Here is a 25,556-nt window from a genome sequence, read left to right on the forward strand (position 1 = left end):
CTTTCTATGAAAAAGAACATACCTCAGCCATAAGATGAGATTGTTAGACCTTCAGACATTTTAGTTCACTGTAGTGTAAAAGCAGCAGAAGACACACGCTTACTATCTCTTTAAAAATGTAGCTACTGGTCAGCTTGTACACCCCGTCCTGTAGATTTCACTTTAGGTTTTAGTATTTCCTTCATCCCCAGACTCACATGAACACTTTCAGGGATGAGGACAGTTAAGTGACCCGTTACTCTTGTGGTAATCCTTTTCAAGATTTTCCCTTCGTAATTGTATTTTTGGACAGCAGAGAAGTAAAGCTGTATCTTTGAAGTTCTGCATTGCTGATAAAGATTTATTTAGGATTGTGTGATGGTAGAAGCTGATTGATGATTTTCCTCAATAGCACCTGTGCTCAGTTGTTCAGAAATATGCGTATCACTCTGCTGTCCTCCCGTCTGTAGTCCATGGTGGGGGGAGCGGGCACCTTATTGGCAGTAGAGCCCTGTAGCTACAAATTATGACTTGTGTTTCTAATGAGCAAGTAGAATGTGTGGTCCGACCAATATCACTGCACTGTCAGAGATAAGGGGACCTAGAGCTGTGAGTCTGCAGAGCTGGGTAGTGGACGGGTTACGAATAGGTCACTGCCTTCCGACAAGTCAGAGCACGTGTTGCCTGAATTCCGTCCTGTAGCCTGAGTTGCTTTCTAAGAGGCTCTTTGGGACCATAAAGAAAGGATTTTGTGGTTTCTGTCCCATTGGTTCTTCCGAATGCTGGACACAGATTAGACCTAGTTGGCATTCCTCCTATGGTTACTCCTAGGTCACTTAGTGTGTGTGTATGTGTGTGTGTGATGTATCTGGTTGTAGAAATAATATTTGTAGGGTTTAACTAGTGAGAATATATGCAGAAATGTTTTTTAGAGGCATAAAATGGCTTCAGACGAATACCATAAACTCCTGCTCTCGGCTGGCGAATTCCGCGTGCTCCCTCCACTGCCAGAGCTGCCGATTTGTCTTGTCAATTCCCAGTGTTCTATTTCCTTTCTCTTCTTACAGAGGAGCTGGGATGCTCCTTTCTCCTGCGTCTTGTCCCCTTGACCTTACGATCTCTCACCACTTGTTTTCTTTTCAGTTCTGCATTGTCACCTTTCCCTTCATACTGGATTAATGCCATCGGCCGGGACCATGCTGTCCGTTTGCCCATCTTCAGGGAGCCCTCCCCGACCTCACCCCTCCCCAGCTCCCCAGCTGCCCTCTCACGGCTTTCCTCTCTTTTACCGCAAAACTTTAAACAATTGTCCTCAATCAGTCTCCACTTCTCTTCTCGCCTTCTTTCCTAATCTGTTCCAATCAGACCTCCTCACTCCCCTGTAGCAGCTCTTGTCACCTCCTGAAGGACTCTCAGATCGCCCAGCTCTATGATTAATTCTTACTTCTCATCTGCCTTAACATGTTGGCAGCACTGGATGGAGTGGAAGTCTCTTACCTTCACGAAAAGCCCTTTCTACTTGGCTTTGGGTCACCTCTTCCTGGGTTTCCCCATCCCGCGGACCACTCCTTCTCACTCTCTCCTGACCCTAAACCCCAGAACACCCAGGGCCCAGTGCTCTTCCCCGACTAACTCTCTCACTAAGTGATCTCATCCCCTTGCCTGACTTTAATCTATTCAAATATATATTTCTAGTCTGGACTTCTCCCTGGATGAAAGGCTAATGTATCTAGTCCCAAAGGCATTTTTGTGCTAATTAGAAAAAGCTGCCATTTTCCTCAAGCGCTTGACTGCCCTCTTGTGGAAGAATTTCAGAGTAAATCAACACTTAACAGATGACTGAGTGTGAGGTATCTCTTAGAGCTGTGGAATCCTCAACCCTTAGCAGCAGGTCTGCTTCTCCACTTGGCAGTACGCGTGGAGTGGGCAGTACAGGCGTCCTAGGTCTGCAGCCAGACTCCAGATTCCCAACCCCCTCCCCCCCCCTCCCCCCCCCCGGGCAGTACAGGCGTCCTAGGTCTGCAGCCAGACTCCAGATTTCCAACCGCCCCTGGGCAGTAAAGGCGTCCTAGATCTGCAGCCAGACTCCAGATTCCCAACCCCCCCTGGGCAGTACAGGCGTCCTAGGTCTGCAGCCAGACTCCAGATTCCCAACCCCCCCCCCGGGCAGTACAGGCGTCCTAGGTCTGCAGCCAGACTCCAGATTCCCAACCCTCCCCGGGCAGTACAGGCGTCCTAGGTCTGCAGCCAGACTCCAGATTCCCAACCGCCCCTGGGCAGTACAGGCATCCTAGGTCTGCAGCCAGACTCCGGATTCCCAACCCCCCCCCCTGGGCAGTACAGGCGTCCTAGGTCTGCAGCCAGACTCCAGATTCCCAACCCCCACTGGGCAGTACAGGCGTCCTAGGTCTGCAGCCAGACTCCAGATTCCAACCCCCTCCCCCCCCCCCCCCCCCCCCCCGGGCAGTACAGGCGTCCTAGGTCTGCAGCCAGACTCCAGATTTCCAACCGCCCCTGGGCAGTACAGGCGTCCTAGGTCTGCAGCCAGACTCCAGATTCCCAACCCCCCCTGGGCAGTACAGGTGTCCTAGGTCTGCAGCCAGACTCCAGATTCCCAACCCTCCCCGGGCAGTACAGGCGTCCTAGGTTTGCAGCCAGACTCCGGATTCCCAACCGCCCCTGGGCAGTACAGGCGTCCTAGGTCTGCAGCCAGACTCCGGATTCCCAACCCCCCCCCTGGGCAGTACAGGCGTCCTAGGTCTGCAGCCAGACTCCGGATTCCCAACCCCCCCCCTGGGCAGTACAGGCGTCCTAGGTCTGCAGCCAGACTCCAGATTCCCCACCCCCCCCCCCCGGGCAGTACAGGCGTCCTAGGTCTGCAGCCAGACTCCGGATTCCCAACCCCCCCCGGGCAGTACAGGCGTCCTAGGTCTGCAGCCAGACTCCGGATTCCCAACCCCCCCCCCCCCGCATCTCCCCAACCTCTTCCTTTCAGTCTTCCCTATTTCAAAATTCTCCCCATGGCTGAGGTCAAACTCCAGGAAGTTGTTTTTTGACTCTCCTGTCTTTCTCCAGTACCCCACCTTCGATCATCAGCAAGTCCTATTGGTTTTTCCTTCAAAACACATGAGAATTGAGCCACTTCTCACCACTCCCACTGCTGCTGCCCTGGTCCAAGCCCCATCACCTCTCACCTCCACTCTCAGGAGCCAGCTCCCTGTCTTACTCTCGGTGTCTGTTCTCAGCACAGCAGCCACAGTAATTTCTTCAAAGCCTGGGTTGCATCACGTCCCTGCTCTACCCCGAGCCTTTCCAGTTGTCCACCATTTGTTCAGAGTAAAAATTAAAGTCCCACGGGCTGGTCACAGTCCAGGTCTGCACCACAGCTCTGACCTCATCACCCGCCCCTCCGCCGATATACTCTGTCATTCAGGCCTGTCGGCCTTGCTGTCCTTCCCCTATGCTTCCGGTTCAGGGACTCTGCTGGGACACTCCTATATGAAGCATTGCTTCCTCCCTTCCTCCCTTCCGCTGGTGCTCAGATGTCACTTTGTCATATCAGAGCAGCTTTCCTCAATCAAAACATGTAACACACCAGTCCTCCTGCCCTAGCATTTAATGTCCCCCCCACCATTCCGTTGTCTCCAGAGCATCTCTCGTCTGGCACACTCTTTCATTTCATTTGAATTTAAGCTTCACCAGGTTAGACTTGTTTTTTCTCCTCTGCAATTTCTTCCTTCCTCCCCCCTTCCTTCCTTCCTTCCTTCCTTTCAGATTTTATTTGTCAGAGAGATGAGAGAGCACAGCAGGCGGAGGGAGAAGCAGGCTCCCGGGCTGAGCAAGAAGCTCACTGTGGGGCTCCATCTCCGGACCCCGGGATCATGACCTGGGCTGAAGGCAGACGCTTAACTGACTGAGCCATCCGGGTGTCCCTCTTCTCTGCAATTTCTAAAATAGTGTGTGGTGAATAGTATGAGCTCGAAAATATTAGTTGGATAAATAAATGAATACCAGCATCTTTAAATCTCTCTGCGGGATCCTATCCTTAAAAAGATGCAGAGGCTTGAGATGGCCCTGCACAATTCTAATTTCTCAATTTCAAAATAAAAGCATTTTTAGGAGACCAAGCATGAATTTGAATCTAATTTGAAAATTGCATTGATTTTGCAGCATTCTGGAAGGGCATTGCTTTCCTACAGAGAAAGCAAGTAGGCGCCATCTAGTGGTGAAGAGAGAAATCGACAGTTGTGTTACTTGAATTATTGATTGGCAGCATAATTGAAAATATAGTCTCTGATCCAGAACCTTCTTGCTTTTATAAAAGTAATATTTATGATAGCTGTAAGTCCTCAAGTATGCCTTTTCCAAAAAATATATTGAACTGAAAAAGTACAGTTCCGTTTCTTATAAATTATTTATGACTCCTTTTTACGTGTTAATTTTTGTTTTCTGGGATCTGACAGCCTTTGCTCGTCCTTATTTTTCTTATTGTTTTATCTCCTGCTTATCCTTAAACTCTTTATTTCCATGATATTGGCCAATCCCCTGGGTTAGGTAAATAAAATCAAGGCTGTATCTTCTGGGAATTTAGATGCCAATACAAACAGCACCTGTGAGTGTGAACATGGGAAGGAACATGCCGGAAGATGCAGTCGTCCCTTCGGCCAGAATTCTGAAGCCTGCTGAAGCGCCACTGTGTATACCGTCACTACTGAGGAACGGACTGTGGGGGCCTCAGCTTGCCCTTTTTCAGAGAGGGACGCATTTTGTATGAAAAAACTAAGAACGAAACTATTCATGTCTATCTACATTGATAGGAAAGACTGAAGTGAAGAAAAGCCTCTGTCATTCTAACAGCTGAAACGTTAGGTCATTGCAGTTCTTTGGGAAATTAAAGCATAAACTGGTTGGTCCACTTCAGAAGCTATGACCTTGGCCGCGAGGAGGCCTGAGCAACGGATGGGACAAGCATGGGAAGCTGGCGAGAGAAGCCCGGGAGGAAGATGGGCTCCTGGTGCCAGGCCGTAGATTCAGCCCGGCCTTTCTACAGGGAGGAAGACCTTGCCTGAGTAGCTCCAGGGGACCAAATTGGACTGAGGAAATAGGATCAGAAAGCAGATTTCAGACTTTGTTAAATATTTTCTGGGGTGCCTGGATGATTCAGTTGGTTATGCGTCGGGCTCTTGATCTCAGCTCAAGTCTCCATCTCAGGGTCGTGAGTTCAAGCCCTATATGGGCTCCAAAAAGAAAAAAAAAATTATCCCCCCCCCCCAATAAGAGTTTTATTCCCGGACTCCAAAGCCTCAGTTTTCCATCAGTGGATATTTCTGTACAGGGGCTGGATGGTAGCCGGCCCAGGGTGTGTAAGGCTGTTAAAATTCTTGGATTCCCTGAAAGACCTTGCTTTCTCTGCACCCCGAAACCCTCCCCACTCTTGAGGACCCAGTTCAAACCTCGTTTTCTTTTTTAGGCACTGCAGCTTGAAGCCATCTTTCCCATCTCTGTCTTTTCCTTCTTTAAATACAGACCAGCACCATTTCATGCTGCCTGTGTTAACTGCTGCTAAAATGCTTGAAGACATCTTAGAGTTTGTCTCCCTGTTGGCTTTACCACAGGGGCTGAAGGTTAAATGTTGATGGTGGAGATGGTGAAAAGACTGCCAGGAACTGTCCCTGCTGACATCGGGGCTCCAGACGCTTAGCCTTAGTCTCAGTTCGGTGTGGCAGTTCTTCAGCTAGTTATTAGATAAACGAAAATATTTCTTAAGATTTATTCTCTTATTAAGATTATAATTTTTTTAAGTCTATTTTTTTAAAGTATCAGTTTACTTTTTGGGTTGTGTGATATACTTGATACTTCTGAAGGCAGGACTAGAAATCGATAGTACAACAGTGAGTAAGATGTTATTGAAATTTAATCTAATTTTCTGTTAATATATATAGTTTTTCCTACTTCCGCAGACACTGATTTTTTTTTTTCAGATTGGAAATAGGTATTTTCTTTGATCTAAAATTCTTTTTGCTTGGGAAATTATCTTTTTAATGATACAAGTTGATGTGGTATCTTGAATAGTATATTTTAAAGCGAAGATATTATTTCTTTTTAAAGAATTAACTACATTTTGTTTCTGAATTGTCTTGCCTTCTGAAGCTACGTTTATATAACTTAGAATTTCCTCTTAATAAAGTGGTGATATTGAGAAAGGGCATGCTAATAGGATTAGACAGACGTTGTATGTACTTCAGACTTAATTTCTTTAACAATCTGATGCTGTTTGCTTTATCATTTGGAAGGCCAAAATTCTCCTTAAATTATTTAACAGACAGGATGATTTAAAGACTGCTTTTAGTATTTAATTGCTCATCTGAAAATTAGTAAATTTAGCATTTGTACTGTGTTTAATATTTCTAAAGGATTTGCTGTGTTTCTTAGTAACTGCTATATTCTCTCATTTTAATGGCTGAGGAGACAAAATGGGATACTTTGACTTGTTGGTAAAGAAATGTTGTTTCCTTATAATTGTTGCAAGAGTGCATGGATTGTAAATTGTGTTAATTTGTCTTTTGTAGAATATGCTGAATTTCTACATTGCAAAGGAAAAAAATTTACAGATTTTGATGAAGTTCGTCATGAGATTGAAGCAGAAACAGACCGAGTGACTGGAATGAATAAAGGCATTTCCCCCATACCCATTAATTTACGAGTCTATTCTCCACATGGTGAGTAAAATAACAGGATTCCACATTTTTTGTCTTCAAAAATTTCTACGTTACTTGAAATTCTTTATTTGTGTAGAAGATGATTTTTCTCTCAGAAAGTACTGGGTTTCTAGGATTGTGTTTGGGTACTACAATAAATGGACTGGTCCAGAAAGTTCACAGATTTATGGGGAAGCAGGAGGACATGACTTTTTAAAAGGTCAGAATTCAATACATCACTTAAAAATGTTTCTTTATGTTTATTTTAAACTTTTAGAATGTCAAAGAGATATGCACGAAAAATTCCATCTTTTAAATCTTCAGTCTTAGCAAGAATCTTAGAGGCACATGGTTCTGTGGCTGAGTCTTCTCCTATTGGATTTTTTCATTGCCCCATATATTTCTGCTTATTCTCCTCCTGAGGAATCAGTGATGATTTTTTTTCCCCAGACTATTAGCATAAACGTACAAATTAGATAACCAATTTATGGGATGTGATATGGAATAGCCTCTCCTGACTAAATTTTTAGTGGGACAGATTTTAATCTCTCATCTTCTACTCAGCTCTGTTGCTTTGAAAATGGAGCACGAATGACATAAGCTCAATTATGACATTCCAAGAGGCTTTGGTGCCAGCTGAATGATAGCCAGGTCGCGGCTGGAGTCCCCAATGCAGGGGTAGTTTCCTGCTCTCCTGGTGGTGCACCATGAGTCTGGCTGCAGAGCCTACATGGGAACCTCACAGCCCACAGCTTTCCAATAGGCTAAGTGTCTGACCCCCCTCCAGAGAGCATATGATGCTTTTGAAGTGAAGGACAAATCTTGCCCTTAAGAATTCTATACCACTGAGGGCAACGTACAAGACCAGCAGGCAGCATATGGATTTCTTGTTCGGTTTTGAATTATAACACACCAGTTACAGATACGACCGCTCTCTCTTAGCTGTACAAATCAGTAGCTTGCAAAATTGGGCTAAAACGATCATTTGGTATAGCACAATCATATCATAAAAATAGAGAAAACTAACAAGGCCATTTTGTAGTCTATGCTTTTTACTCAACACACAGTTGGAGTTAGGTCAATAATGCAATATGTGAAGCTAAGCTTGTTTTCTTCCCACTAAAGATATAGATGATTTTGCATAGTTATTTTTTAGCAGTGAGGGTATATGTAAGACTCTTTTTTTCCACACAGTGTTAAATCTCACGCTTATCGACCTACCTGGAATTACTAAAGTGCCCGTGGGAGATCAGCCACCAGATATAGAGTATCAGATCAGAGAAATGATTATGCAGTTCATTACAAGGGAGAACTGTCTGATTTTGGCTGTTACCCCGGCCAACACCGATCTTGCAAACTCAGATGCACTGAAGTTAGCTAAAGAAGTCGATCCTCAAGGTGAGTGTGTGGTCTTTGAGATGAAAGAGAATTAGTTTAAAATGTCAAGGGTTTGGGTATATTTCAAGGTAATACAAGTTCTCATTACTTAATTTCATTGTTAATTTAATTAGCCATTATTTACATTGTTAGTTTTTTTTAAGATGCTGAAAGAAAAGTAACTGGAGAATATAGTCTGAACCTATATAAATAAATGTAAGATTAAGTGAGATCTAAGAAAACAGATATTTCTAAGCCTCATGAACTACTTATCTTAAAAAGTCAATAAAATAAACTTCTGGTACAAAATTCAAACAGTCCCCTTTAGTTATTAAAAGACTTACCCAAATATACTCACACTGAAAACTCCTTGTGTTTCATGTATGTTTTGCTTCTTTAAAATAGGAAACACTGTCGCACATTGAGGTCCTTCTTCCACTTTGAGTCTATTTTTGTGTGTGGTGTAAAGACGTGGTTCAGTTTCTGTCTTCTGCATGTGGCTATCCAGTTTTCCCAGCGCCGTTTGTTGAAGAAACTGTCTTTTTTCCATTGGACATTCTTTCCTGCTTTGTCAAAGATGAGTTGACCATAGAGTTGAGGGCCCATTTCTGGGCTCTCTATTCTGTTCCATGGATCTATGTGTCTGTTTTTGTGCCAGTACCATACTGTCTTGATGATTCCAGCTCTGTAATAGAGCTTGAAGTCTGGAATTGTGATGCCTCCACCTTTGGTTTCCCTTTTTAACATTCTTCTGGGTATTTAGGGTCTTTTCTGGGTCCATACAAATTTGGGGATTATTTGTTCTAGCTCTGTGAAAAATGTCAATTGTATTTTGACAGGGATTACATTGATGTAAGCTGATATAACCACTCTGGAAAACAGTATGGAGGTTCCTCAAGAAGCTAAAACTAGAGCTACCCTACAACCCGGCAATTGCACTACTGGGTATTTACCTCAAAGATACAGATGTAGTGCTCCGAAGGGGCACATGCTCCCGAATGTTTATAGCAGCAGTGTCCACAATAGCCAAACTATGGGATGAGCCTCGATGTCCATCGACAGACAAATGGATAAAGAATGAGAATGCATGTGAGATAGATAGATAGATAGATATATAGAATATTACTCAGCCATCGGAAAGGATGAAATCTTACCATTTATATCGACGCGGTTGGAACTGGAGGAGATTATGCTGAGTGAAATAAGTCAATCAGAGAAAGACAGTTATCATATGGTTTCACTCATATGTGGAATATAAGAAATAGTGCAGTAGATCACAGGGGAAGGAGGGAGAAACAGAATGGGAAGAAATCAGAGAGGGAGACGAACCATAAGAAGACTCTTAATTATAGGAAACAAACTGCGGGTTGCTGGAGGGGAGGGATATAGGAGGATGGGGTAACTCGGTGATGGACATTAACCAGATCACGTGATGTGATGAGCACTGGGTGTTACACGCAACTAATGAATTACTGAGCTCTAATTGTGAAACTAATGATGTTCTATGTGTTGGCTAATTGAATTTAAATAAATAAATTAAAAAATAGGAATTAAAAATAAAACATTTTAATACATGTAAAATATTAATCAGTTATAATTATTTGACATAAGCATATACTCTAAAAGCAGGGATTTTATGTTATTAGCATTTTGGAATCCAGAAGAGTACCTTATTTCTGCTGATGTTTTGATGTTTTTCTCTCTACAACTGAGTAATACAAGTTTATCTTCAGAGACCCCAAAATGGGGTTTTGTGTGTGTGTGTTTAAAGTAATTATGGAAGGGCACTCAGTGATGAGTCTGCTCAAAATGGAGAGGCAGGTTCTCCAATGCTAGGAATTTCTTTTCAATAATTAATTGCCCCTATTTTCTCCATTGCCTTTATCTGGAATCCTTATTAGCATGTTAGAACTTCTGGATTAACCCTCTTTCAAAAAAAAAATCCTTTTTTATTGTGTTTCTTTCTGTTTATGTACTACTTTTTGCAAAATTTTCTCAACTTTATCTTCAGCTCTTCTGATTAATTTTTCATTTCTGATACCATTTTTAAAGTTTTAGCAGCATTTTCTCCCTTTGTGAGTGTTGTTTTTATCTATTTATTACGTTTTTTAACATGAATATTTTTATTTTCTAAAATAGCATCGTGCTCTTGGTTTTATAAGTAGTGTATCCTCTCTAAAGATTTTAATGAGACATCTTTGGAGGCTTTCCTTTTGTAATCTACCATGTCTCTGAGTCCATTTTTTTCTGGTGGTTTTTCTTGGTCATCGTCTTTGAAGTCAGAGACCTTTTGTTCAAGATTGGTGATCTTTTGCTGCTCATTCATATATGAGTAGAGACCTAACAAGCTGATGGAAATTCTATATGTGTATGAATGGGATTCATTGACTAATGGGCTTTCTCATAGGGTGATGGGGCTAGCCATTTTGTTAGGAGATTTCCTCAGCTACTATTAGATGCTATGAGTATTTCCGCTTGCGCTGGTCTGGTATAACCTGATGTCCAGTGGTCTCAGAGTCAAGAGGAAGAATTGAGTTGGCGGGGGGTGGGGTGTGGGGTGGTTCTCACTGTTCAGCATGTTGACTTTTGATTAATCCCTCTACTTCCATAATGGCATTCCTGAAGGTCTTCTTGAGTCCAGAGTCACTTAAAAGAGTCCCTCATCTTCTGAATGTAAATCTTCAATATTCTGCTGAGGTCAAGGAGGAGTAACTCTGTGGTTATGCAAGATGAGAAAAAGGGTCTGGAGGTCTATCAACATCACATACATATTTTCAGCCAGTTCTTCTACTTTTCAACATCCTCTTACACCCTGGCCTTGGTGCCTTTAGTTCTTAAACCTTTCCAGAGTTTTTCTTCTTTTTGGCCTCCTCTAATATCACAGACATTGGTGCTTGAAATGAAGCAGGTGGAAGTTACAGATGGCTAGATGGGGGCCCTCCCCAGGGTTCTCTCTCCAGTATCAGTGGGTTGAAAGAGCCAGATTCAGGGTTGGGGCTATAAAAATGATGCTGAAATGGCCCTGCCTCTGCAGCCTTCTTGTCCCACAGGAGACAAAACCATGGGTATGTGATGGGAACACAGATAGCCCTTCTACCAGTGGATCCCAGCAAGTACAGCACAATCATGTTCCTGAGAAGTCCACATTTAGTCCAGATGAAGCTTCTTGGAGGAGAACAGATGCTCTCCCTCAGCCTCTGATTCTAGTTTTGTCAGTCTTCTTCTTCTTCTTTTTTTTTTTTTTAAAGATTTTATTTATTTATTTGACAGAGATCGCAAGCAGGCAGAGAGGCAGGCATATAGAGAGGAAGGGAAGCAGGCCCCCCACTGAGCAGAGAGCCCGACATGGGGCTTGATCCCAGGACCCCGGGATCATGGCCCGAGCCGAAGGCAGAGTCATTAACCCACTGAGCCACCCAGGCGCCCCTAGTTTTGTCAGTCTTCTGTTCGGTCTCCTTGGAGTTGGTTCTCAGATGCTCCTCACAGGTGACAAGATGATTGCAGCTGTCTTGGCCTTACATCCTCACATCTTCAACAATAGTGGAAGAATAGCCAATGGAGAACCTTTTTTTTTTTTTTTTTAAATTTTAGAGTTTGTTTATTTGTCAGAGAGAGAGACAGAGAGAGAGAGAGAGAAAGAAAGCGAGCACAAGCAGGGGGAGCAACAGACAGAGGGAGAGGCAGACTCCCCACTGAGCAAGGAGCCTGACATGGGCCTCGAACCCAGGACCCTGGGATCATGACCCAAGTTGAAGGTAGAGGCCCAACCCACTGAGCCACCCAGGAGCCACTGAATTCTGAGTTTTATAAGAAATATAAATTAAAAGAAAATTGACTAATTAATATAGCCTATAAAATATCTCTAGTTCATTCTTGAGTTTGATTTAACATATCCATGTTATATTTGACTACTGTTGTTTAGAGGAATTAAAAAAATTTTTTTAAAGATTTTATTTGAGAAAGAGTGAGGGAGAGAGAGCGAAAGAGAGAAGGAACAGGGGCAAAGGGAGAGGGAGAAGCTGACTCCCTGCTGAGCAGGGAGCCCAGGGAGCTTGATCCTGGGGCTCCGGGATCCTGACCTGAGCAGAAGGTCCTGACCTGAGCCACCCAGACTCCCCCAGAGTGGGTTTTTTAACTGTTGATTGTTGAAATTGATTGATGGGAAGATCTGTTGAAATTGGATGGGTTAAGAGCTCAGGCTAAACACCTTAGGAGAAAAGGTAAAGTGGGGTGCCTGGGTGGTTCAGTTAGGGCTCGGGCTTCATAACTGAGAGCATCTTACTAATTTAGCCATCCCAGCCTCCTAGCTGTTCCTCCAAAAACAGCAGACTCTTTCCTCCCTCATAGCTTCTGCATTTGCTGTTCCTTCTGCTTGGGATGCTCATACCCTACTTGTTTTTTTGTTTGTTTTTATTAACATATAGTGTATTATTAGCCCCAGGGAGACGGGTCTGTGAATCATCGGGCTTACACACTTCACAACACTCACCACAGCACGTGCCCTCCCCAGTGTCCATCACCCAGCCACCCTCTCCCTGCCTACCCTCCCCTCCAGCAAGCCTCAGTTTGTTTCCCGAGATAAAGAGTTCTAGAGGGCATCGGTAACGGCGGGGCTGTGTCTCATTCCTCGGCTCCTTGTAGTAGATTCATTTTTAAACCAAAACAATAACTCTCCTGTGACGGCATATCATTAGGTGGGAATAGTTACTGTTGGTGGAGGGAATTGTCAGTGTATCGGGAATCTCACTGACGGTATTTACAGTGTGTTGTTACAGCATAAGTAAAATACAGCATTAAGTTTCAGTCATGGATTTGTAATAATATGCTACAAATCTGTATCCAAAAGGTGAAATTTGAATGTTTTTCCTAATGTAGACCTGGCTTATTTTATAAGCCTATTGTTATTAGATGCTTTTGAGAAGTTGCCACCTGAATGTTCATGAACTTACCCCAAAGTGAACCTCCTTTCTCATGGATCCATAGGACTCCTGCTTAGTCAAAGAAGGCCTTTGTTACTCCAGTTTTTATTATCCTATATATGATCATTCTGAGGACAGATTTTTTTAAGTTTTGCAGATAATTGACAGATAATTTTGCAGGTAATTTTGCAGAAAAGAGAAAACGTTCAGTGCCACTGTGTGCTATTTACTTTATGGTGATTGCTAAGGTGGACAATTAATTCATTGCCTGAACACTCTTAAAAGTATGGTTTTGGGTTCATTAATAAAAGTTCCATGCTAACCTCAAGGCTTGTAATCTGTTTTCATATCCCAGTTTAAATTCCAAAACTCCAAAACACTCTTCCACATGAGAGCCCTGAAAACTATCCAAAGGGTTTGCCTGGTGCTCGGGTCTTACAGGACCCACTTTGGTGTGTTGCTATCCTGGCTTTGGCTGGTCCTGTACGTCACTGAAGCACCAAGAGGGTGACTTCTTTCCCAACCAATAGAGTTCATGCTGTGTGTTTTCAGTAGTTGTAAAAGAATTAAAATGGAGAAAGGAAGAAGCTGGAAAGGCCTTAGAATCTGGTGTTTAGGAATTTGTTCTATTGGGATTGACAGAGACTTTCATTTACTTTCTGTGTCCTTCTAGTCATTCCGTGAGTATATTTTAAATATCTGTTTCAGAAGTCTGGTTTTCCTTAAAATTACAGCTTTGGTAAAAAAAGCACTGACATCAACTTTGGTTATTTTGATGTGTGCTGCTAAATTTCCACATATTAGTGAAATCCCCAAATTTCTTCTGTTAGTAATTTCTGATTTCACTTAATTTTGATTGGAGAACATACTTTGTAACATTTCGGTCCTTTAAAGTTTATTAAAACTTATTTTTTGGCTTAAAACGTGGCCTGTCTGGAGAATGTTCCATGTGCATTTGAGGAGAATGCACATTCTGCTGTTGCTGGGTGTAGTGTAGTGTTCTATAGATATCTGTTAGGTCTGTTTGGTTTATAGTGTTATTCAAATGTTGTTTCTTTTCTTCTGTCTGGTTGTTTATTATTGAAACTGACATATTCGGGCGCCTGGGTGGCTCACGTCATGATATCAGGGTCATGATATCAGGTCATGATATCAGCTGCTGCCTTCGGCTCAGGTCATGATATCAGGGTCCTGGGATCGAGTCCCGCATCAGGCTCTCTGCTCAGCAGGGAGCCTGCTTCTCTATCTCAATCTCTCTGCCTGCCTCTCTGCCTACCTGTGATTTCTCTCTGTCAAATTAATAAATAAAATCTTAAAAAAAAAAAAGAAACTGACATATTCAGTCTACCACTGGTATTGATGAATTGTCTGTTTCTCCCTTCAATTGGCAGTTTTTGATTTATGTATTTTGGGACTCTTTTGTTAGGTGAATTTGTACTTGTTCTGTCTTCTTGGTGGATCAGGCATTGATCATTATAAAATTTTTTTTTGCATCTAGTAACAATTTTTGTATCAAAACCCTGTTTTGTTTGATATTAGTATAGCTATTCCAACTCTCTTTTCGTTACTGTTTTCCAGGTATATCTTTTTCCATTGTTTACCTCCAAACTATTTGTGTCTTTAAATATAAAATATGTCGCTTATAGATAACATATAATTGGATCATTTTTAAAAACACATTCTCTAATATTTGCCTTTTGACCAGAGTGTTAAATCCATTTACATGTAATGTGATCACTGGTAAGGCAGAGTTTATATCTCATTTGCTCTTTGTATTCTGTATGTGTTATGTCTTTTGTTTGTGTATTTCTCTATTAGGTGGTAGAGAAATAATTTTTTGGTTAAAAATGCATTTTCTTTTGTACCATTTTAATTCCTTTGTCATTTATTTTAATGTTTTTTTAAAGTTATTTTCTGACGGTTGCCATGGAATTAAAATTAACATCTTAATTTATAACAATATAGTTCAGATCAGTACAACTTAATTTCAACAGTGTACAGAATTTTCCTGCTGTGTAGCTCCATTTCTTCCCCTTCCTTTGTGCTATTATCATTAATACAAATTACATCTTTATATATTCATGCCTATCAACACAGACATATAATTATTTCTTTATTCACTTGTCTTTTAAATCAGAGAGGAGAAAAAAGAGTAACAAATCAATAATAATACATTTGTGTTTTCTTTAATATTTACCTATGTAGCTACCTTTACCAGTGTTCTTTATATGTGTGGATTTGAGGTACTTTCTAGTGCCCTTTCTTTTTAGCCCAAAGGACTCCAGTTAGTATTTCTTGTAAGGCAGGCCTGATAGTATGGGACTCTCAGTTTTTATCTGGGTATTTCTTACTTTCTCCTTAATTTTAGAAGGAAAATTCTTAGTTGATAGTCTTTTTTCCCCCTACCACTTTTCAGGTATGTCATCTCATTACTTTCTGACCTCTTTGGCTTTTTTAATGGGAAATCAGCTGTTAATCTCATTGAGGACCATCTTGAACATGATGGATTGTTTTTTCTTGCTGCTTTCAAAATTTTCTCATAATCTTTGAGAGTTTGATTATGATATGTGTAGGTGTGCTTGTCCTTGATTTTATCCTTTTTGGAGTTTTAGGGTTTGGGGGAGTGTAAATTAATGTTTTTCATCAAATTTGGGACTTTTTCAGTGATTTTTTTTCTTTTTTTCTAACTTAAATTTAATTTAAATTCAAGTTAATTTGTTAACTTAAATTTAATTTGAATTCAAGTTAGTTAACATACAGCATAGTATTGGTTTCAGGAGTAAAATCTAGTGATTCATCACTTAAATATAACCCCCAGTGCTCAGCGCTCATCCCAAGCGCCCTCTTTAATGCCTGCCACCCATTTAGCACATTCCCGCTGCCCCACTCTTTTCCCCTCTGGCAACCCTCAGTTTGCTCTCTATAGTTAAGAGTCTCTTATGGTTTGCCTCTCTCTCTGTTTTAAATTTAATTTAATTTTATTTTTCCTTCTCTTCTCCTATGTTTACCTGTTTTGTTTCTTAAATTCCATGTGAGTGAAATCATTTGATATGTCTTTCTCTGATTGACTTATTTCACTGATCGTAATACACTCTAGTTTCATCCACATTGTTGCAAATGGTAAGATTTCATTCTTTTTGATGGCTGAGTAATATGCCATTATAGAAATATACCACATCTTTATCCGTTCACCAGTTGATGGACTTTTGGGCTCTTTCCATATTTTCACTAATGCGGATATTGCTCCTATAAACATTGGGGTGCAAGTGCCCCTTCAAATTCTTATATCCTTTGGGTCAATTTTGAATCCTTTGGTAAATACCAATTGCTGGGTCATAGGGTAGCTCTATTTTTAACCCTTTAAGGAAGCTCCAAACTGTTTTACAGAGTGGCTGCACCAGTTTACATTTCTACCAACAGTGCAAAAGTGTTCCCCTTTCTTCACATTCTCACCAACATCTGTTGTTTCCCAAGTTGTTAATTTTAGCCATTCTGAGAGGTCTAAGATGATATCCAATTGAGGTTTTGATTTGTATTTTCCTGATGATAGTGATGTTGAGCACTTTTTCATGTGTCTGTTTGTATGTCTTCTTTGGAGAAATGTCTGCTTATGTCTTCCTGATTTTTTATTTTAACTTTTAAATTAATATTTTAACTGGATTATCTATTTTTTGGGTGTTGATTTTGACGAGTTCTTTGTAGGGTCTGGATATTAGTCCTCTGTCCGATATATCATTTGCAAGCATCGTCTACGATTCTGTCACTTACCTTTTCAGTTTTGTCTCCTTCTTGGTACAGAAGATTTTTATCTTGATGGGGTTCCAATAGTTCACTTTTGCTTTTGTTATCCTTGCCTCTGGAGATGTGTCTAGTAAGAAGTTGCTGCAGGTGAGGTCAAAGAGATTGATATCTGTTTTTTCCTCTAGGATTTTGATGGTTTCCTATCTTACATATAGGTCTTTCATTCATGTCGAATTTATTTTTGTGTATGGTGTGAGAACGTGGTCCAGTTTCATTCTTCTGCATGTTGCCGTTGAATTTTACCAACACCATTTGTTGAAGAGACTGTCTTTTTTCATTGGAATATTCATTCCTTCTTTGTTGAAGATTAGTTAACTCTAGAGTTGTGAGTCCATTTCTGGGTTCTCTGTTCTACTCCATTGTGTGTTTTTGTGCCAGTACCACACTGTCTTGATGCCTATAGCTTTGTAGTATAGCTTGAAATCTGGAATCATGACACCTCTGGTTTGTTTTTCTTTTTCAGAAATATTTTGGCTATTCCTGGTCTTTTGAGGTTCCATACAAATTCTAGGTCTGTGAAAATGCTGGTGATGTTTTGATAGGGATTGCATTAAATGTGTAGATTGCTTTGGGTAGTATAGACATTTAACAGTGTTTGTTCTTCCAATCCATGAACATGGTATATTTTTCCATTTTTTTGTGTCCCCTTCAATTTCTGCAGTTTTTGGATACATATCTTTTACCCCTTTAGTTAGGTTTATTTTAGATATCTTACTTTTTTTTGGTACTGTTGCAAATGGGATTATTTCCTTGATTTCTTTTTCTGTTGCTTTATTATTGGTGTATAGAAATCCAACAGATTTCTGCATGTTGATTTTATATCATGCAACTCTCTTGAATTCATGTATGCGTTCTAGCAATATTTTGGTGAAGTCTTTGGGTTTTCTACAAGGAGTACCATGCTATCTGCAAATAGTGAAAGTTTAACTTTTCCTTGCCGATTTGGATGCCTTTTCTTTTCTTTTTATTCTTTGATTATTGAGGCTAAGACTTCCAGGACTATGTTAAATAATAATGGTGAGAGTAGACATCCTTGTCTTGTTGCTGGCTGCAGGAGAAAGGCTCTTAGTTTTTCCCCACAGAGAATGGTAGTAGCTGTGGGTCTTTCATATATAGGCTTGGCAATGTTCCATCGCTCCCTACTTTGTTAAGGGTTTTTACCAAGAAAGCTTGCTGTGTTTTATCACCTGCTTTTTTTGGGCATCTATTGATGGTATCACATGGTTCTTACCCTTTCTCTTATTAATATGGTGTATCACATTGGTTGATTTATGAATGTTGAACCACCCCTGCAGCCCAGGAATAAATCCTGCTTGATTGTGGTGAATAATTCTTTTAATTTACTGTTGAATTTGATTAACTAGTATTTTACTAAGAAATTTTGCATCCATGTTCATCACGGATATTGGCCTGTGATTTTCCTTTTTTAGTGGAGTTATTGTCTGGTTTTGGAATCAAGGTAATGCTGGCTTCGTGGAATGACTTTGGAAGTTTTCCTTCCATTACTATTTTTTGGAACAGTTTGAGGAGAATAGGTATTAGCTCTTCTTTAAATTTCTGGTGGAATGCCCCTGGGAGGCCCTCCAGCCCTGAACTTGTGTTTATTGGGAGATTTTTGATTATTGATTCAATTTCTTTGCTGGTTATGGATCTGTTATAATTTTCTTTTTCTTCTTGCTTCAGTTTTGATAGTTTGTAGTTTTCTAGGAATATGTCCATTTTTTCCATGTTGCCAGTTTGTTGGCATATATTGTTTTATAATTGTTTGTATTTCTGTGGTGTTGATTGTTCTCTCCTCTTTCATTTGTGATTTTACCTGTTTGGATCCTTTCTCTTTATGATAGGTCTGTCTAGGGGTTTATCAATTTTGTCAATTCTTTCAAAAAGCTAACTCCTACTTTTGTTGTTCTGGTTTTTTTTAAACTTCTATATCATTTATTTCTGCTCTAATCTTAATGATTTCCCTTCTGCTGTTTTTAGGCCATATTTGCTCTTCCTTTTTTTGGCTCCTTTAGGATGTAAAGTTATGTTGTGTATTTGAGACTTTTCTTGTTTCTTGAGGAAGGCCTGTGTGCAATATACATCCCTCTTAGGACTGTCTTTGCTGTTTCCCAAAGGTTTTGGACTGTTGTGCTTTTTGGGTTTTTGTCTCTTTTTAAAGATTAATTTATTTATTATAGAGAGAGAGGGAGTGCGGGAATGCATGAGTTGGGGGAGGGGTGGAGGGAGAAGGAGAGAATCTCAGACAGACTTCCTTCTGAGCACAGACCCTGACATGAGTCTCAGTCCCAAGACCCTGAGATCATGACCTGTGCCGAAACCAAGCATTAGAGTCTCAAGAGACTGAGCCACCCAGGTGCCCCTAGATTGTTGTATTTTCAATTTCATTTGGTTCCATGTATTTTCTTACTTCTTCTTTAACTTCCTGGTTAACCCATTCATTCTTGGGTGGGATGCTCTTTACTTCCATGTCTTTGTTCTTTCCAAATATTTCTTTTGATTGACTTAAAGTTTCATAGTCTTGTGGTCTGAAAATATGCATGGTATGATCTCAGTCTTTTTGTACTTACTGAGGGTTGATTTGTGACCCCCAGTATGTGTTCTGTTCTGGAGAATGTTCCATGTGCACTTGAAAAAGAATGTTTATCTTGCTGCTTTAGGATAAAATGTTCTGAATATATCTGTTAAATCCATCGGGTCCAGGGTGTCATTCAAAACCATTGTCTCCTTGTTGATCTTCTTAGATAATATGTCTGTTGCTGTGAGTAGGGTGTTAAAGTCCCCTATTGTTATTATATTATTATGAATGAGTTTCTTTCAGTTTGTTATTAATTGATTTATATATTTGGCTGCTCCCAAGTTGGGGGCATAAATATTTATAAATGTTAGATTTTTTTTTTTTGCTATTTTAAAAAAATTTTTAATTAACATATAATGTATTATTTGTTTCAGCAGTACAGGCCTGTGATTCATTAGTCTTACACAATTCACAGCACTTACTATAGCATATACCCTCCCCACTGTCCATCACCCAGCCACCTCATCCCTTCACTCCTTTCCCCTCCAGAAACCCTCAGTTTGTTTCCTGAGATTCAGAGTCTCTTATGGTTTGTTTCCCTGTCTGGTTTCATCTTGTTTCATTTTACCATGTCTTCCCCTATGATCCTCTGTCTTGCTTCTCTAATTCCTCATATCAGTGAGATCATATGATAATTGTCTTTCTCTTATTGACTTATTTCCTCTTAGCATAATACCCTTTAACTTCATCTATGTCATTGCAAATGGCAAGATTTCAGGTTTTTTTTGATGACTGCGTAATATTCTATCACATATATGTTAACACCATTCATCTATTGATGGACATCTAGGGTCTTTCCATAGTTTGTCTATTGTGAACACTGGTGCTATAAACACTGGGGTACGTGTGCCCTTTAGGATCACTACATGTGTATCTTTAGGGTAAATACCCGGTAGTGCGATTGCTGGGTCATAGGATAGCAGTGAAATGCTGCGACCAGGTTATCTGCACCTCGGGCCCCTGCTGTTGAATGGCCACTCAATGGTGCCTAGTGGGTCTTTTGTCCTTGGAGAGGCAAAATCCCTTCTTCCAAATTTACTCCAGGAAGGGGAGTATTCTCTCCCAGTGAGTCCCAGAGGATCCCCACACTGGGGCATCATGTGTGAATCCTACACACTACTTTCTCTCTCGCTCTTACTCCCTTACTTCTCTGTACCCTCCCATTTCTGGCACCTTGGCTTTTCTCATCTCTGAACTGCTCATCTGCCATGTTCTCTCCCTCCAGTTATATAGAGATTGTTTTCTTAATTGTCAGATTGATTTCTGAGCAGTTCAAAATGACATGTCGTTGGGGTGCCTGGGTGGCTCAGTGGGTTAAGCATCTGCCTTTGGCTCAGGTCGTGATCCCAGGGTCCTGGGATTGGGTCCTGCCATGGGCTTCTTGCTCAGTGGGGAGCCTGCTTATCCCTTTCCCTCTGCTGCTCCCCCTGATTGTGCTCTCTCACTCTCTCTCAAATAAGTAAATAAAATCTTATTTATTTATTTATTTTTTCAAAATGATTTTGTGTTGATCTAGCTGTGTTCGAAGGATGAAGCAAGCTCAGGGTCACTCTACTACCCTACCATCTTAACTTCTCCCCCAGCCATTATTTCTTTAACTATTTTTTCTTCCCCTCTCCTGTCTGAGGCTCCTATGAAGTATATGTGAGTATGCTTTATGTGTCTCAGAGGTCTCTGAGGCTGTGTTCATTTATCTGCTTTATGGCTTTTTCCTTTTTCTTTTCAGTTTGTCAGGTATGAAGAACAATCTAATTGACCTGTCTCCAAGCTTGCTGATTCTTCTGCCTCCTCAGTCTTCTGTTGATTATGTCTAGGGAATTTTTAATTTTTACTATTTTAATTTCCACCTCTAGAATTTCTACTTGGTTCTTTTAAAAATTAGCTCTGTCTCTTTATTGATATTTTATATTTAATGTAACATCATTCTTGTACTTTTAAAAGCTATGTATATATGGCTTTTTTAGTTCTTTGAACTCATTTGAAATAGCTCATTTAAAGTCCAAGGACTTTAAGGACTTACACTACTAAGTCCAGTGTTCAATGTGGGCGTCTTCAGAGGTGGTATCTATTGAATGCTTACTTTTCTCTGTATTGGCCACACTTTCGTTGCATATCTTGTAATTTTCTCATGGAAAATGCAACATTTTAAGTAATATAATGTGGCAACACTCAGAATCAGATTCCTCTCCTTGCTCCAGTGTTTGTTTTTATTGGTATTTGTTGTTGTTGCTCTTGGTATTTGTTTGCTTAGTAATTTTCCTGATCTAAATCTGTAAAGTCTGTATTCTTTGTTATGTGTGGTCCTTAGAGACTTTGCTCAATTTTCTTACTGGTCAGTTAATAATTGGACAGAGGTTTTCTTAACTGTACCAGGCAATAAGTCTTCCAGCATTTGGTGAGGGTGTGGTGTCCATTGTGGAATATGCTTTCAGTAATCAGGCAGGCCGTTTACAATTTTGCCTTAGCTTTCACTGCCCATTTGTGTAGAGCCTTAAGGTTAGCCAGAGGTGAGAGTTTGGGGCCTTCTCAGATCTTTCCTGAGAATGTGCACAGCCTCACACATGCATGTGGACTTTTAGATTTTAAAGTGTACGTATATACATATCTCAAAGATCTTCATGGCCATCTCATTCCCCAGCTTTTCCTTTTAAGCTTTTTGGTCAGCTTTTTCTGCCCCAACTCTTATTGCTGCTCGAAGTAGCTGTGATGTTAAGTGATTGCCACAGATCATTTTTGCCGTGCAGTCTGGAGAAGAGGCTGTTTGTGCTGAGTATACCCTGAGTCAGATTAAATAAAGAAAAGCTCTATGAATAGGTATTTTTAGAGAACCGCTAGAGATATTAAATAATTACAGTTCTCAGAAAATGGTATTTTTGGTGTATTCCAACTGTATTTTGTCCCCTCTGGTGGCTGTTGGCTGTTAGCTTTCACTATGATTTTGGGGATTTTCATTTTCAAGACTATTCTAGTGCTATGGAGATGGAACTGGGCATTGGAAAAGTTCAAATACCACAAATTTCACTGTTCTTACTGAGATTCAGCCATTTTTGTTGAATAAATGCTTCTCCTTTTGTTTCAGGACTCTGGTTTATTTGGAGAGTTCTAAAAAAGTTGACTTTTACCATTTTTGCCAGTGTTCTTATTGATTTTATGGAGGAATACCTTTCTCAGAGATTCTTATTCCATTCCATTATTCCTCATTCTGATCTTATGTAACTTTAATAATGGGGAATTTCCAAATAAAAGACAATTGAATTGGGATGCTGAGAGCAGTCTGGTTGTGACATCTGTTACCTGTTGGTCTTGAGGACTGATTTCACTGGCTATGCAGGTGGCCTCTTCTCATGACTACATGTTCATCTTTCCTGAAATTTTGCCCTTAGCTGATGGAGATGACCTATTTAGATAATAGAAGGCCATTCTTTATTCAAGGTATCTGAAATATAATCTTATCCACCAAGATACATAATTGTATAGTTTTCTGAGAGGTGGTCTATTTTAGACAGTCTTGGTTTTGTATGAAATTAAGCCTCTTTGACAGACTGGGCAGGTTATACTTGAATATATACGTGGGAAGTTTATGTTTGCATAATGATACTCAAAACAAAAGCTTTTATAAAATGAACATTACTATAATGCTGAGATATATTTATATATGTCTTGTATTAAAACAAATTTAATGGTGAATTATTCTCTCAGTATATGTAGAATGTTACATATTCATAACTAGAGACAGCTCAAGCTTATCTTTTTTGTAACATTTGTGAAAAATATTTATACTGACTAAATGAGGATTTTTAGTAAAACTTCCAGGGGAATGCCTATACTCTCTAAGAGGTCAAATTCCTAGTCATTAGAATTATATAATGGTTCAGATATATTTTTCTCTATATAATGGTCTTAAGATTTTGAAGTTTTCTTACATACTTTGGTTTTGGTTTCACCAGAATATTATGAGGCGTGTTTGTTGAGCGGTCCTAGTTACGGGGTGAGAATGTTTATTTAGATGTCGGTGATTTACACTGTTGAATAACATGGGTGCTGCCACACAGTGCCTTTGTGATAGGCCCTCCCTCTTCATCTACTTCTTTCTACTTTATCAAACCACATCTCAATTAATTGCTTTCTTCAATGTTGTACGCGAAAGAACACAGGGTTTGGCAGCAGATCTGTCACTTCCCAGTTATGTATCCTTGGGTAGGTTATTTAACTTCTTTAAAACCTATTACTTTATCTAGAAAATGAAATGAGGTTATAATAAACCTTACCTCAAAAGGTTACTATAATAATTAAATAAAATAAATTTATCTTTAAAGAGAACCCTAAATGGCTAACCAAATGCTAGCAGTTATTTTCCTCTTGAAAAGAGTTAAAGGACACTAATTTTTTACTGAATTGTACATAATTTATAGGGATAAAAAACCAGTAAATCATTGGCATTCTGTAATCCAAACTGCTACTACTATAGTATGAATTAATGAAGCTTGATAACACTTAGAACTATATTAGAATTATTTTAAATATTTGATAATATACCATCAAAATAAAAATAATTTCAGACTCACTTGAGAATTGTTAGATTAACTGTATGTGAAAGAAGATTTTACCTGGATCAGGTCGAGGCTGCAAAGAGGGCTGTCTTCACTTTGACTTGATGGGTGGAAGGCATTGTGCCTTCCCACACTCATAGATTTAGCATATGAGGGCAGACTGGGATTCTCAGCACAGTCTTACCATGGAGACTACATTGATTTCTCTAAGGATCACTTCCCCTAGGTTTTAAGAACTCTATTCAGATACGTTAAGAATTCAATCACTGCCTTTGTTGATTGGCTTATTAATTTCTTGTTCAACAAACATTTGTCATTCATCTTTTGAACTAGACAAAGTACTCATGGTCAGTAGTGTCAATTCTACATGCTAAACCACCTAGTAGGAAACTATAAACTAGATAGATGCTCAGTATATCTTTCTGGTAATTTCTGTGATTCTTCTCCACTTAAAAAAAAATAAGCTATTCATTTACCTGGCATCTTTTCTTACGTGTGAGGTCACTGAACTCTCCAGAAAGGTATTCTTGAAGATCTGGTTCATGAAACGAGCATTTTCATATTTTAGGGGATGTGATTTGGCTCATAGCGTATATCAGTTCAAGTGCAATGAGTTGTGCAATAACACTGTATCATATATTATAACCACAAATAGGGGCATTGCTCAGTTTCATATAGGAGGAACTGAGCCTAGAGAACTTGCTCATAGTCAAACAGCAGCTTGTTAAGCAGCAGAAGCATGATACAAGCCCATACATCTCTGATACCAACAGGTCTGGTTTGCCATTGTATCATCTTTCTCACACCAACTGTGTTATAAACACTTTAGTCATGGATGATGATGAACACATGTCGGAATTTTATAAAACTGAAGTGAAACCTGTGTAATGAATTTTATGGTACTAAACACAGTGATTGTTAAGTTATGTTGAATTAGGTTTTTGCCTTATAGTTCTTCTTTTGTAAGACAGAGATTTATTGGAATATCTCTGCATCAACATGTGTAAGAAACAGACCCTTTGGCAAACTTAAACACTGAACTTCTAGAGCAAATGTTACAAATGCTGGAGAAAGAATTAGAAGAGTTCATGTTTACATTCTTTTTTTTTTTTTAATTTTAATTTTTTAATTTTATAAACATATATTTTTATCCCCAGGGGTACAGGTCTGCGAATCGCCAGGTCTACACACTTCACAGCACTCACCAAAGCACACACCCTCCCCAATGTCCATAACCCCATCCCCCTTCTCCCAACCCCCCTCCAAGAGTCACTTATGGTTTGTCTCCCTCCCAATCCCATCTTGTTTCATTGATTCTTCTCCTACCCAATTAAGCCCCCATGTTGCATCACCACTTCCTCGTATCATGTTTACATTCTTATGTGAATGTTTCTTCATTGTTTCCCAAAAGCACTTGGTAAGCATTATCTTCAACTGGTTTAATGTGATTTCCACTTTTCCTATTAGTTTTTAATATGGCTACATTTAATTTTAAGGGATCATTTTAGTTGTTTGTTCATTTATTCAACACATGGTTAATGAGCAACCACTATATGCCAGGCACCATCCTAAGCATCCAGAATAAATTGGTGAGCAAAACAAAAGTTCTAGCCTTATGGGGTGTCCATGTCGACAGAAGAAACAGATGACAGAT

General features: G+C 40.0%; 1 protein-coding gene across 5 annotated transcripts in view; it reads left to right on the forward strand.

Moving 5' to 3' along the window:
* Positions 1-25,556, forward strand: part of DNM3 (dynamin 3) — a 546,523-nt gene that overhangs the window by 137,580 nt on the left and 383,387 nt on the right. For all 5 annotated transcript variants that reach the window (XM_045084619.1, XM_045084617.1, XM_045084615.1 and 2 more), the window contains exons 3-4: positions 6,549-6,698; positions 7,872-8,075. In XM_045084619.1, the coding sequence (XP_044940554.1) occupies positions 6,549-6,698; positions 7,872-8,075 (354 nt within the window). The remainder of the gene's footprint in view (positions 1-6,548; positions 6,699-7,871; positions 8,076-25,556) is intronic.

This window comes from Mustela putorius, unplaced genomic scaffold (genome assembly GCF_011764305.1).
Source record: "Mustela putorius furo isolate JIRA1106 unplaced genomic scaffold, ASM1176430v1.1 tig00000785_pilon_pilon_pilon, whole genome shotgun sequence".
Classification (NCBI taxonomy): Eukaryota; Metazoa; Chordata; class Mammalia; order Carnivora; family Mustelidae; genus Mustela; species Mustela putorius.